At 30.7% G+C, this 14714-nt stretch overlaps 1 protein-coding gene across 1 annotated transcript; it reads right to left on the bottom strand.

Moving 5' to 3' along the window:
- Window positions 1-2081: 2081 nt before the first annotated feature.
- Window positions 2082-6007, bottom strand: LOC105786530 (laccase-4). Its single transcript, XM_012613013.2, has 5 exons — window positions 5874-6007; window positions 5598-5749; window positions 4491-4864; window positions 3264-4190; window positions 2082-2427 (listed from the first exon to the last, which is right to left on the bottom strand). Exons 1-5 carry the CDS (start codon window positions 5964-5966, stop codon window positions 2297-2299), a joined length of 1677 nt encoding a protein of 558 aa, XP_012468467.1. The 5' UTR covers window positions 5967-6007; the 3' UTR covers window positions 2082-2296.
- Between the last annotated feature and the right edge of the window lie 8707 nt (window positions 6008-14714).

Genomic DNA, 14714 nt, shown 5'->3' with positions numbered 1-14714 from the left:
GATTTAATGTGTGTGTGGTGTGGGTATGTACCTATCGTGTATGTGAATTACTAATTCTTACTAATTTTTAAGAGCAGTGGTAACAATACTATACCAACTTAAAGTAGAAAAATTGAATCCTAAATATTAGTATGTTAGAGGGACTAAAACTACGATTAGATTTGAGATATTTGTATGATAAAGTTTTATGAAAATTTGTTTTTAACTAGAGATGTCAAATCAGATTGGGGATTTGAATATCGCGGATATTCGATCCGAATGAAGTGAATTTGGATATTACGGATAAAATACTATTTGTTTGCGGGTTCAGAGCGAATACAAATATTCGAATAATGGATATGAATATCCAACTCCGGAATCCGCCTCCGCTTGCCATGCTGATCCGGATGTAGATATCCGGCATAAGGTTGAAAATGTTAAATTCAAATTTTTTTTGTAAATTTAAATATTTGGCGAATTTTGCTATTTAATTCAAATGCGAATTTAGATAATAAAAGTCAAATATTTTACGGAATTAAATTTAAAGATAAATTTACAGATTTAAATTCGGATAATTTAAAATTTACAGATATTCGATCCTCCTATCCTTAGTTTTAACATTTTTTTTTGAAAGCAAATTTAGGTAAAAAGATAATTAAAGCTACAAATAGGGCAATAGTTGAAGATAATTAGATATGAACGCAACTCTGTCATTTGTCAATTCTTGTGTTTCTTTTTCTTTTTTCCATCGTGTCAATTATTTGTCTTTTTACACCAAATAATATTGTCTTAAAAGGGAAGAGATAATGTTTGGGTTTGTGGTTACGCACTTAAGAATGTTGCTTCTAAGGATCCAATCCAAGCTTTCTCTTAAAATTGTAATGTGTTTTATTACCGTATTCAATTTTTATTGGTTTAGTTTATATACTTTAATTTTGTCATTTTTAGTTCTTATACTTTTTAAATTTTGAAAATTTAATCCTGACCAAATGTCAGTGGTTAAATTCATTAAGTTTTGTTTATTTCCCTTTGAATTCCATATTCGAAGTTGCTATCGGATCGATTCTTTTTAATGAATCGATTCAATCCATTTCTTATGTACTCATAGGTGCTATATTGGATTTGAATCAGATTTCGGATCAATCTATCTTGATTGACTGCCTCCATTATGTTGTTGCTAGCAAATACCACTATTTTTGGTTTTGAATCTTCCAAATCATTCCTGCAGGAGATCCGAACCCATTTTTTTTTCTGATCATTCGATAAAAAGATTCATTTTCTTCATAAAAAATAGGAAATCTTATGTGACAAATATATTATCAGATGTGTAATAATTCTATGTTAGCTTGCTATTTCCATATACTCCTTACAAAAAAAAAAAAAAACTGGTTGGTGGGTTTAGTGATTATCGTTTACATCAAGACTAGAATTTCGAAATTCAAAAAATACCGAGACTAAAAAAGATCAAATTGAAAAACATGGATTAAATCTACAACTTTGCGCATACTGCAAGATTAACAATAAAATTTTATCAAACACATTTAATTGGTACCAATTGGGTCAAAATTAAAATTTTAAAATTCGAAGAGTAAAAATTCTATCACTAATCAAATTAAAGTATCAACAACAGAATTTGACCTAAAAATGAAATGGAATTCATGGAAGTAAACAAACTACAAATCCATCCAACATTATTCACTACGTTGGCCTTGAATAAATAGTCAACCAATGGGCTTTCCAAATTAACATTTTAAGATGGCCATGCTAGGCTTCAATGCTACATTGCTGTCAAAACAATGATATCAATGGGGAATTGGAGTAATGGGTATTTAATCCCTCTATTTTGTTGAAATTTGGGATTTAATCCCTTTGATTTGGCAGAATTTGGTCTTATACTTTTATAATCTATTAGTATATCCAAATTAAAGTGATAACGTGATTTTTTAAGAACACAGGACATGTAAATTTATTATTGATTGAATATGGTTGATTGGATTTTCACGTACCTTTGATTTTGTAATTGAATAGTCGTAAAACAAAATTTATATAGCCACTTTGATGGCACAACTAATAATGTTATTAATTTAGACCTACTAATAACATTATAAAAGTCGAATTGAAATAGATAAAGAGATAATGTACAAGATAATTGTATTTGTTTTGTAAGCCAAATTGGCTAGAACGGTGTAATGTAGCAGCTCTTTGCTGCTTTTCATTTGGACAAATAAAACCATTGGCTTATACAAAAACAAAGAAAAAAACTGCAATCTCTTCCGAACTCGAAAATCTTGGTGTCGTCGTCGATAGTTTCCCGGTTTCAACATTTCGGAAGATCAATCGGAGGTGGAAGAAGTGACTGGTTAGGACCTCTTCCATTGTCCACCAAGAATGCCATCTTAAGCCCCCATGTTGTATGCACTTCCAAATGGCAATGCAAGAACCAAACTCCTGAACAATTTCCACAAATGGGATTGATGGACAATGTATAGGAAAGGAACTTATAAATGTAATTAGACTTTAGATTTTGTGAATTGGGTGGATTGGGTCGGTTTGAGTTAGATGAATCTGGTTGAGTTAATTCAGTTAATTTTTAAAAATTTAGTTCATTTCATTTCAAGCTAATTTTAAGTCCAAGTTTGAGTTCATATTATTTTGGGTTCAGATCATTCGAGATTGAAGCTTAAATTTTTCAAAACTGGTCATTATAGGTTTGGACCATTTGAGTTCTGGTCACCTTTGATTTGAGTAATTTTGAGTTATTTTCAATTTCAGTCATTTGGGTTCAACTCGTTTGGGATTTGAGTTTAGGACAAACTACGATAGGTTGGGGTTCAAATTATTGACTTTTCATGCTTAAATCAGGTTAGGTTGAGTTTGAATTCAAATTGAACCTGGTTTAGAACAAAATTCATGACTCTAAACATGATGTAGTGTTAATATAACTTTTAGTTCTTAAATTTGGCAATTAGATCCATTTTAATACATGTAATTTTTTTTTGTCTACTTTGGTACATGAACTTAATCATTAAGCCCGTTTTGGTCCTTAAACTAAGCAAACGTACAAATTTGATAACATGACACTCTAAGATTGTGCTAGACATAAAAAAAGTTAGGTGATGGCATCATCAAAATTTAAAAGAATCTAAGTTCAAAGATCAAAATGGATTAAGATACCAAATTCAAACATAAAAATGGAATAAAAAATTACATGTATAAACTTAATTACCAAGTTCAACGCTCAAAGTTATATTAACCCTTAATGTATTATAAAAGTGTTAATATACCTGGATTATCAGCACGGAATCTAATAGCAACCCATCCACCAGATGGTACCCCAATAGTGTTCCTCTCAATCGGATCCACAAGATTAAATTTCATCGGATCGGTCATCGGATTATAGTTTCCAGGTCCCCTCCCAACGGCGTAGAAACTAAATCCATGCAAGTGAATTGGGTGATTCTCAGGTGCTACAATCCCAGTACCTTGCAAAACAAGTTGCACGTTAGCATTATAAGCCAACCTAAAAACCTTTGTCCCATTCATCGTCTGTAGATTCGACGGTGGAGTCCCGGTGTAGTTAAAAACATACGGCGGGTTCGCCGGAAAATCCGTCGTGAAAACCCCATTGATGTTGAAGTAATGTGCTTGAAGCAATGCCGTAGTAGGCAATGTGAATGTCAAGTTGTTAATTGACGCCACCACACGGCTACCGTTACCGGGTTTGCATGTAGGACAAGGGTTCAACCCTAGTCCAACGGTGAAATAAAGGTTGTAATCAACGGTTCGAGGTACCGAGGCCGGGTATTGTTTCGAATTGAGGGAACGGAGTGAGTTTACGAAGTTTGTGGCGACCGTCGTGGCGTTTTCCAGCGGTGGGGTAGTGAGAATTGTGGGGGTGTTTGTGAGTGTTCCGATGTAGTTTAAGGTGGCTGTTGCAGTTATGTTATCTACAGCAATGGGAGCGTCCATGAAAGGGGACACGGTGACCAAGTAGTTGCCTTGTTTTTGATCGGCGAAGAGAAGGACGTTGGTGGTTTGGCCCGGAGATATTAGCACCGTTTCGGTTTTGAAGGGTTTAACATATGTGGCGTCGACTTCGACGATGGTGAGATGGTGGCCGGCGATCTTGAAGAAGAGCTCTTCGTTAAGAGCAGCATTGATTAAACGCAGTAGATATGTCTTCCCCTTTTCAACGTGCAACGTGAAACCACCTGCATGCAAAGTATACACTATCATGGAGGCTCTATTAAAAATTATTAAAAATTATATAACTAACGAAATAATTAAATAGTTACACGTGATAAATTACATTATTAGTTATAACTGTTAACACTATTATTTTTTAATTAAAAGAATATTCAACATTCGGCGACATATAACTTTATTATTATTTAAATATAATTAATTAAATTTTCACGTGACCTTAATTACATTATCAGCAATAATAACTAACGAAATATACTAATAACATATCAAATTATATGTAATTAAGAGCGGAAGGGAAATAATACCCTGTGAAGGACAATCGGAGACTGGTCCTGGCAAGCCATTTATGGTGTGAGCATCCGAGACATTAGGAGCCAAACCAGATTTGATTGCTTCATTGATAACATCTTCAGTGTCGGATTTCCACCACTCAGCCAACACGACAACCACTTCCTTGTCGGGTTTCGGGAACGGATAAGGCACACAGCACTTCGGCAAGATAACAATGGCGCCGTGGACGGTGGATCTTAGCCAGAGAATATGCGCATGCCATAGCAATGTGCCTCTTTGGCCTGTAATGGTGAAATTATATATATAGCTTTGCCCTGTCGTGATTGGACACTGTGTAATATATGCTGGCCCATCTGCCCAACCTGTTCGAAGTTGCCTGATACCATGCCTGAAAAACTCAATGAAAAAAGCTTTCTCAGTGTTGAATGGTGATTTTAAAGGGTCAAATTTTGGTTTTGGTCCCTCTATTATGTTCAAATTGAAGATTTAGTCACTATATTTTGGCATAATTTTTTACTTCTTTACGTTTATAATGTCATTAGTTAGTTCAAATAATTCATACCGTTAATTTGTGAATTTTCCTTTAAAACACCTATACAAACTCATAATGCTAACATGATTTCTTTTTGTTGGAAATTTAAGAAAAATTCTAGAATTTTAATTGAAATAGTTAACGGTATTAATTATTTGGAGAAACTAATAAAAATTTTAAAATAGATAGACAAAATTGTTTCAAAATAAAGTATAGGGGTTAATTTTACCTAATTGAGTCCTCAAAATATCAATGTCATTTCAATCAAATTTTTCTGTCAGCTTAGCTATCGACTTAGGTGTTAAATGTTAGCTCGGATCTAACATGGAGTATATGTAAAACACGTGTTTTAAATATGATTCACATCATATTCAAGTTAACATGTAACGCTCAAGTTAATAGTTAGGTTGACAAAAAAGACTTGATTTATACAATACCAATATTTTGAAAATTCAATTAAAATTTAGAATCTTAACCCTAATGTATAGGGACTAAATTTCAGAATCGAGCATAACAGAGAGGGATCAAAATAATAATTTAACCGATTCAAAGCAGATTAAAAAAAGAAGGAAGTTTTTAGGGTTCTCACCAGTGAATGGTGACATTGTAATTGACATGGTTAACGACATTGATAAGCACTGTATCATCTTCCACAGCGTACAACGTTGGACCTGGGAACATACCATTGACTGTAACAATGGGTTTTGTCGAACATAACATAGTTGCATTCTTCATTACCACCTTAATTTGCCAAGTTTACCAACAAAACACAACACACAACAGCACTGAGTAACATGTTTTTAGTTAATTCCTAACCAATTTAAAACATCAAACAATTAGAACAAATGGAGTGATAGACACTTACATCGAACTTGTATTGTCGAACAGCACTGTCGATAAGAACAGGAAAGTGGATTATTGCAACAATAACTAAAATTCGAATGGTTGAAGACTCCATTTTTCTTTTTCTTTTGTTATTGTTTGATTTTCTCACATGGTTTTTCCCTTGGCTTTGTTGCGGTTGTGTATGAACTCTAACATTGCGCCATTTTAAAGCGACCTATTGATGTTGGATATTTCTAAAATTCGGATTATCCGATGTTCAAATTATCGAATATTAGACTCGTAAAATGAGTATGGCGTTCAATCTAGCTTAACTCAAAAATTATTAATATATACTAAATTATTTTACATCCTTGACAAAAAAAAATCTATACATGTACATACAAAATTTTAAATTACTAGCGAGTTTAAGTAGATTCAAACCAATAATACTAACAAGTGTGGGGTACAATGGTTAGACACATTCTGCTTGTAGATCGAAGAATGTAGGTTTGAATATTGGAGATGACATTGTTGGAAGGAGCAGTCATGAGCCCCATATATGAACTTTAAAACAAATATTGAAAATACCAAAAAAGAAGCAGAAGAATCAAACAAATACAAAAGCACAAATGGACAAAGAATCGGACAAAACTGACATATGGTAACTACGCATGGTGGAATTGGAGACCCACGAAGAACTTGTCAATATTTGTTTAGATTAGTGATTTAAAGCTCTCCTTTGACACCCAAATGATTCGGATTCAAACACTGCCATCTTATTCCCCTCTCCTAATATTGTGATGATAAAAAAAATACTTCAATATAAGTCGAAAAGATACATGAATTTACCCTTTGAAAATACGGGCAAGTTTAGAAAGACAATAAAACCGTTTATTTCATGCTAATAATCATGAGATTTGAATTCCAAAAAGAAATCAAGACATCTGATTATTGGCTCTTAATTCCGTTGGCATTGTTCTTATTACAATGACAAGGAAAATGTAGATTTGAGCGTGTTTAAGCGTGCATTTTCTTCCAATTTTAAAGTTTGGTGAGAGTTATGAATAATACAAATTTAGAAATAGATTTATTACTGCTTAAACATATGATTTCTTCTTGGTTAGGTGGATGAATGTATCCTCTAGAAACAAGAAAGATTGAGAAAAAAACAAGGTTTGTTCCCATTATTTCTTGCATTTCACATAAAAGTTGTTTTTTAGGGACCAAATCATAATTGGAAGTTTAAGTTCTTAAACCTCTCAATGCCATTTCCAGATAAACAACAAGCATTTAACTCAGAAAATTGGTTGGTTGGAATTTATGGTCAGTAAATTCATCTTTAGGCCACCTTTAAGCATTGAATTCCAAGCCGGCTATTGTGTGATTATTGAAAAAAAAAATTTTGTGCCGAGACATCGAGATAAAATTTTAAAAATTTTATGTTAAATTAATTAAATTATTAATTTTTAGAGGGATTAAGAATGTAATTTTTTATTTAATGTTATTTGTGAGAATATTTTATAATTCAAATTATGTTCTCCGTCTTTGTACTTAAAAAGTTGAAATATTAATTCCTATTACATTTTTCGGTTTAAAATTTTTAGTCCAATTGTTGATACTCTTGTTGTTTTCCGTAGAAAATTGCTTATTATAAAGTATGATTTGCTTTTGAAGTTGGTGTAATTGCATAAATGTACTTATGACAAATTTTGACATAAAATACTCACCGTGTCAGTTTATTGAGTTTATAATCATTTACTATACTGAAGTTTACACAATCGCACGGGTGCATTGATAGTAAACTTTTACGAAAAACACTAACGATTTTAATGATTGAATTGAAATTTTAAATACAAAAACTAAATCTTGTTTTAACATTATCAACGAAGATAACTAGAAGGTTGAGAAATGGCTTTCATGATGATCTTCATAAATTGACAACCCTAATAGGCCAACAGTTTAACTATAATCGCTTGTTTGAAAGCCAAGACAAAACCAACTAAGAAAAATGCTTTCCCCTCTCCTTCATTTCAAAGTTTTCCAAAGTATATTTGTTTAAATGGGGATGAGATTACTCATTTGAACCCAAATGGCTTATTGAAGCTTAGGGTTTGCTACCAAATTATGATGAACTCCTTTGGAATTGAGTTCAAATCACTCCTAGACTGTCCGAAGTTGGAATTGGACCCTATGGTAAACCGGTTGCTGTTTTTGGTCTAACATTTTGCGATTTTTGGTAATTATATTGGATTTTGATTAAATATGGAATTGAGTTGAGTCGGACCTTTAAATGCGAGACAAGTTCTCTCAGTTTTGTAATTTTCATCCACAATACTTGAATCGAAGATACCGTTTAAGGATATTGAACTCTTTACTACTCGACCCAATAAACATTGATAAACTAAATTCTCATTTTGGTTGGAAGCTTGATTATGCTTTGATTGGGATCATACTTTATGACATCTATTACGAAAAAAATATATTGTTTTGAAAGAATAAATTGGAGTAAATATTTCAATTCTGACCCGAGTACCAAAAGTTTAATTGGATCAATTTAATTCAAACTCGATCTAGCCTGATTTAATCATGAAAACTTAACAATCTAAACCTGTTTGACTCGAACCTGAATTAACCTAAACCCAAGTTTGATCTAAACCAATAATAATTCTAATCCAAATGACCTATACATAAAATAATTCAAATAAGTAACCAGAAGTAATTTGAGCTTGAAGCGACCAAATGACCCAAAATTATTCGAATTCGTAATGATCAAACTCAAAAAACCCAAAATAATTCAAATCCATAATGGTCAAAATCAAAAATTTTAAAACCCAAATTGACCCAATTCGTAACCAACTCGATTTGTCTAATGAACAACTCTAAGTTAAAGAAATGTATTTAATACATTGGTGTATATATATTTATAACTACAGCAATTAAATAAAATGTAACACCCATAACCCGTATCCGTTGTCGGAATAGGGTTACAACGCATTACCATATAAAACACGGCTCAAAATAGTCATATTACACATGCTTTAAAAACCCACCATTCGAAACATATATACTTCTTACTCCTATAATTCAAAAATCAAATTATAAGATGACTCATCACATTACAAATTCCATGCGCATACATTAAGACATCCAAGCATTTTATTTTACTTCTTAAGCTAAATATCAAACATATTAATTCATACTTCTATTCATGTGCATAAAACCAAACAATCTATATCGCTCGACTTATTGTCCATTAGAAAATGCAGCATAATTAATTTCACCAAATAGTCAAGTTTAGCATATAAACATCTTAGCCACAAATGCATTTAACCTTATCAAAAAAGCACTTTTTTTTTAACTCAACTAATAAGACATAAATGCCTAACTTCCCATTTAAGTCCAAAACATGTGTATGCTTTGCCATTCATCTTATCTTCTATTTAACTAGCAAACTAACCATACAATTTACACCCAATTCGCATGTTAATTATTAAGCCTAAAATACATATAAAACCAATTCATACTTTACTCACTTGACTAACATTAGCCATTTTCCAAGTGCTTTGGCCGATTCAAAATGTGCCAATTCCATATACTATAAATCATGTCAAAATTTCATATACACACCCAAATCAATTTATTATATATATATATATATATATATATATATATATATATATATATATATATATATATATATATCCGGTCATGCAAATTAACTTCTATATAACATTTAAATCACATACAACCTTTGCCATCCTATATTAAGCCTAAATAGTCAAATCATAATAATGACATAAACATTTCATAAACTTAAAAGAACACATACAATGCAAATATTTTATACTTACAATAATAAGTCAATTACCATAATCGATCATACCACTATGTATACATATAGCACATTTTCTTTTTAATTCAAACATTAAAACCATTAGCCCTTTACATACCGAATTATCAAATAACTTATCAAAGACATATATACATTTGTTTACATTTCATCAACCAAATATATATAATAATATATGAATTTCCGTTTTCATTCCATTTCACCAATGTACTCATGCCAATACAAATTTACTCAAATTAACCATTTCAATTTACCAAATATTCATAGCATAACATAGTCCACACATAATGAATACAACCAAATTCAAAATTAATATATAACTAAGTACTTAACTACATGATTTGATCACCAATGCCGAATCACAAACTAGATTATGACCATCACCTATATTTACATCACATAAATATAAATAACCATTATTTCATCTTCAATATATATCATATTTTACCTATTTAATCAAGTCAAATCTCAATACCATTCCATCACACAAATTAGACCATAAATCATACTTACAAATTAAGCTAATACATGATGAAAATCACTATCATTAGCATCATTAACAAACCACAACCATAACACATCCCTCATCCATATCAAGCTTACCAAAATAAAATAATTATAAACCATATATATATATATATCATTACGTCTTACCAAATTCATATACCAAGCATACCCCACGCCTTTACTATGACCAAAATTACTTAAACATTGGATCATTAGCATTAGATCAAGCCATTTTCGCATGGCTGAATATATATACAACAACTAAATTAAAACTAGCCTATACATGCCACATAACCAAAAACTCAAAGTTATAATTTACCGAAGCGATAACCAGATAGTGTGATGACGACTCCAACGACTTCCAACCCGAGCAAGTATTTGGAACTCCAAAAATATAGGAAAAACACACAGAGTAAGCTATTACAGCTTAGTAAGTCATGAGCAATTAAATAACTTAACAACATTTAATTAGTTACAACAAAATCAAATAATGTTTTCAATGTTCATATCCATTTCCATAATCGAAAAATACATTTATCAAACACATACTATACATCAAATCCATATTTAACCGAATACACATAAGTTTAACATTTGGCGAATATATATAATGTCATTCACATGTGCACTCTCATTTTAACCTCATTATTACATATCAATTTTGACCGAATGTAAACTACATTATCAACTCATTTTTAACCAAATTAAATTATACTAGCATAATCACATTTAACCTCAAGCTTAACGTTTCATATAAAACATGTGTTTTCTTAAGTAAATTTTATCTTAACCGAATGTGTATATATATATTCAAACTGCGTTCAATTCAAAGATATAATATCATTATATATCCGAATATATATATTTACACACATATACATATAATTTTGAATCAAAATACATGGCCGAATATGCTTAACCAATGTACATATGTTCACATTAGTAACTTATATAATTTGTATCACAAACCAACTGGCCAACTTACCTTATTTTTAAATAGGTAGTCAAGTAACTCATACCTGATCGTTTTAGCTCGTTTTACACCTTCGATCACAACTTATCATTGCCCGTTGAACCATTCGGAATTTAATAGGATACTCGGATAATCACATATATCGAACAATGCCAACGTCCCAGACGTGGTCTTACATGCTATCTCATATCGATGCCACTGTCCCGGACAGGGTCTTACACGAATCAAATACGATGCCAATGTCCTAGACATGGTCTTACACGTAATCACATATATCGATGCCATCGTCCCAGACGTGGTCTTACACGAGAACACATATCGAAAATCGTATGTCATGACATATGTATCCTAGTAATTCCTAAGGTTCGTACGGGGCTTTCGGACGTCGTAACTCAGTCGAAATGAATTCATAAACATAGCTTCCAAGCTTATTTTCATTTGGTTAACACATGTATAATTTCACATATTTCCTTTCAGCATATAAAATTCATATTTAATTAAAATAAACAATATATATTTGCTTATAGACTTACCTCGAATATCGACGGGTATATAGAACGACTATTCAACAACTATTTTTTTCTCCCGATTCAAGTCTGATTTCTTTTGTTCTTGATCTATAAAATTTCAAATTAAGCTCATTTAAACACAATTTCATTCAATTTAATCCAAAAACACATAAATGAGAAAATTACTATTTTACCCCTGGCATTTTATACTTTTTACAATTTAGTCCAATTTGCATAAAACACAAAACATACAAAATTTACACATAACAAGCTTTGGCCGAATATTCATTATGCCCATACAAGCCCACAAAATTCATTTATTTCATATTTTAGTCCCTCAATTTATTATTTTTGTAATTTTGCCCTAATTACTCAAATTCATCAAAATTTCCAATACAAAACATATCTTCAATAATTCATCATCAAACATCACAAAACACAATTATTCATCAATGGCATAACTCAAAATCAGAAATTGAATCATGGGTCGAGTAGTATTCGAAGCAACGATCTCAAAAACGTAAAATTAGCTCCAACAATGGCCGAATGTATGAACCTCTTCTTCTTATTTTTTTCTTAGCATTTTCGGCTAGTTAGTGGACAAAATGAATGACCACTTTCATTTGATTATATTATAACATATAATATATTAAATCATTTACTTAATTAACCTTTAATAATAAATATAAAACCTTTATATAAATAAGTCAAAACCGTCCACTAACTTAAATTATGGCCAATTTTCAATTTAAACACTCCATGTTAAAAAGACAAATGCAATTCGGCCCTTGCACATTAAACCACCAAATTTTCATTTTACGCGATTAAGCCCTTTTATTAAATCGGACATCTAAACGATAAAATTTTTAAACGAAATTTTAGCACATACTAATTCACACATTATAAACACCAAAAATAATTTTAAACTATTATTTTTATTTTTTTGACTCGGATTCGTGGTCCCGAAACTACCGTTCCGATTAGGATCAAAATCGGGCTGTTACATAAAATATTAGAAACTTAATTCGTATATAGTAATAGTTAAAGTTCTTGTCAGACACTCATTTATTACGGGTTCAAATCGTATTATTTCATTCTCACCCTAATATTGTATAAAAATTGTAAATAGAAGTAAAAAAATTCTTTAATAAATCACATATTTCATTCCTATCTATATAAACCCTAAATTAAATTGATGTGAATTAAGCACATGTATACAAAAACTCTTGTGGAAAATGGAGATAGATTTATTGCTTGGGGTTGTATCTATGGGCTTTATTGGGATCAAATTTTGGACCATTCTCTGACCAAAATTTATTTTTTAGACCATTCTAAGGGACTGGAACAAAAGTCTACCCTCTATTTTTCTATAGGCTAAGCAAAATAAAGAAAGGTGTTAAATTTCAACTTTTTATACAAATGCATGGCTTGTTTTTAAATGCAGTTATTTGTTTTTTAATAGAAGAAAATTTGTATTATTTTTATTTTATAATTATAATTAAAGTATATTGTATAATTTTTATATATTAATAAATTATTTTATATAAAATTTGATAAAATAAAATTATATAGACTATTTTTTATAATATTTTCATTATATACATTATTTTTAAAAAATAAGAGTGAGGGATATTAAATGAAAATTTAAACATAAATAATTTATCGTTATGCCTATTAGTGTAAGCTACCATCTAACAGTAAATTTAATATAAAGATGGTGTTTGGTAAATAGAGTTTTGGGTTTTTTTAGTTGATCTGGGTACAAATGTAGAATTGAGTAATCAAACTCTTTAATTGTAGTATTTGATGAATGGAGGTTTGTAAGAGCTTCTTGAGTTAAAACCTCCAAAATAAAAAACGTTAGGATGGACAACTTTTTTCACAACTGATTGAGAATGAGATGCATAGAATGACATATTTGACCATGCTTGCTAAAAAGTTATTCTCTTTGCCGCATGCTCTCAAACTTAATTGGGGTGTCAAAATAGCAGCAGTTTCCATCCTAAAAAAATTCACTAATTAATTTACGTACTCTTAATTTATTTTTAATTTACTTATGTAATGATTTCTTATACAAGTTAAGAAATTTGCAAATAAGGAATTTAAGAAATTTGTTTATTTAAAAATTTAAAAATATTCACTAATTAATTTTCATAATGGATATTTTAATTCATGGGTAATAGTGTTTTATTTCAATAATTTCACCTAATAAAAACTGAAGCATTATAAACAAGTAAATACTTTTAAATAATATAATCAATTGCCAAACCAACTACTACAATCAGCAATCAGCTATCAGCCAATGACCAAACATGACCAAAGTGATTATTATAAAGTTATATTAACTCATCTTAAAGATCGCCATAAACACTAAAATGCACTTGCTAGCAAAATTTTATTATTGTTAGAATCAAACGGGTTTATCGCTCGAATCAACTAGACCAAGAATTGATCAGTACATCAATCTGAATAAAAGGGTTGGACCAATTAAATTAAAAATCGATTGAACGAAGTTTTATAATTTTTTTAATATATATTTTTTATTTTTATAAATTTTTTAAATAATTTATTTCATTAAAATTAAATTCACAATTAAACCAATCAAATTGAAATTTAATGTCATAATTAATTTCATCACCCATCCAATTGTTAAAATGATAATAAGATAAGTCCCGAAAATTCATCAATGGCTGCCACTGACAAAATCAGAGTGAAAAGGACTTGAATGTTTCAAACGAATGCAGCAAAGATCCTTTTGTTTTCCTATGAAAATGTGCCCACCAACAACAACAACAACAAAAAAAAAACTCAATCTATTCTAAATATATCTGCATTTATTGACATCTATCATGTTTCGAAATATAATAGATATCGAATAACTTATATCAATCGGAACACGTTCAGTTTCACCAAGCATTTAATGGTGTCTGGTCGAACTGTGTGCCCAATCACTTGCTTCCGGGGTCTAAATTCAGCTCTCAATATACATGCTGAACTTTGAACTTTTGTTCATTGAATCCTTGGGGTTTTAATAGGATTGTA

Source organism: Gossypium raimondii, chromosome 1, assembly GCF_025698545.1.
Source record: "Gossypium raimondii isolate GPD5lz chromosome 1, ASM2569854v1, whole genome shotgun sequence".
In the NCBI taxonomy this organism is placed as follows: domain Eukaryota; kingdom Viridiplantae; phylum Streptophyta; class Magnoliopsida; order Malvales; family Malvaceae; genus Gossypium; species Gossypium raimondii.
This window is presented reverse-complemented; position numbering and strand designations above follow the sequence as displayed.

Bases quoted from the DNA above. Each gene is read 5' to 3' on its own strand.
- LOC105786530 (XM_012613013.2), bottom strand. From the start codon at position 5,966: ATGGAGTCTTCAACCATTCGAATTTTAGTTATTGTTGCAATAATCCAC. The intron at 5,750-5,873 runs GTAAGTGTCTAT...TGGCAAATTAAG, and splicing joins TTCGACAATACAAGTTCGAT to GTGGTAATGAAGAATGCAAC. The intron at 4,191-4,490 runs GTATTATTTCCC...CTTTGCATGCAG, and splicing joins CTCCGATTGTCCTTCACAGG to GTGGTTTCACGTTGCACGTT.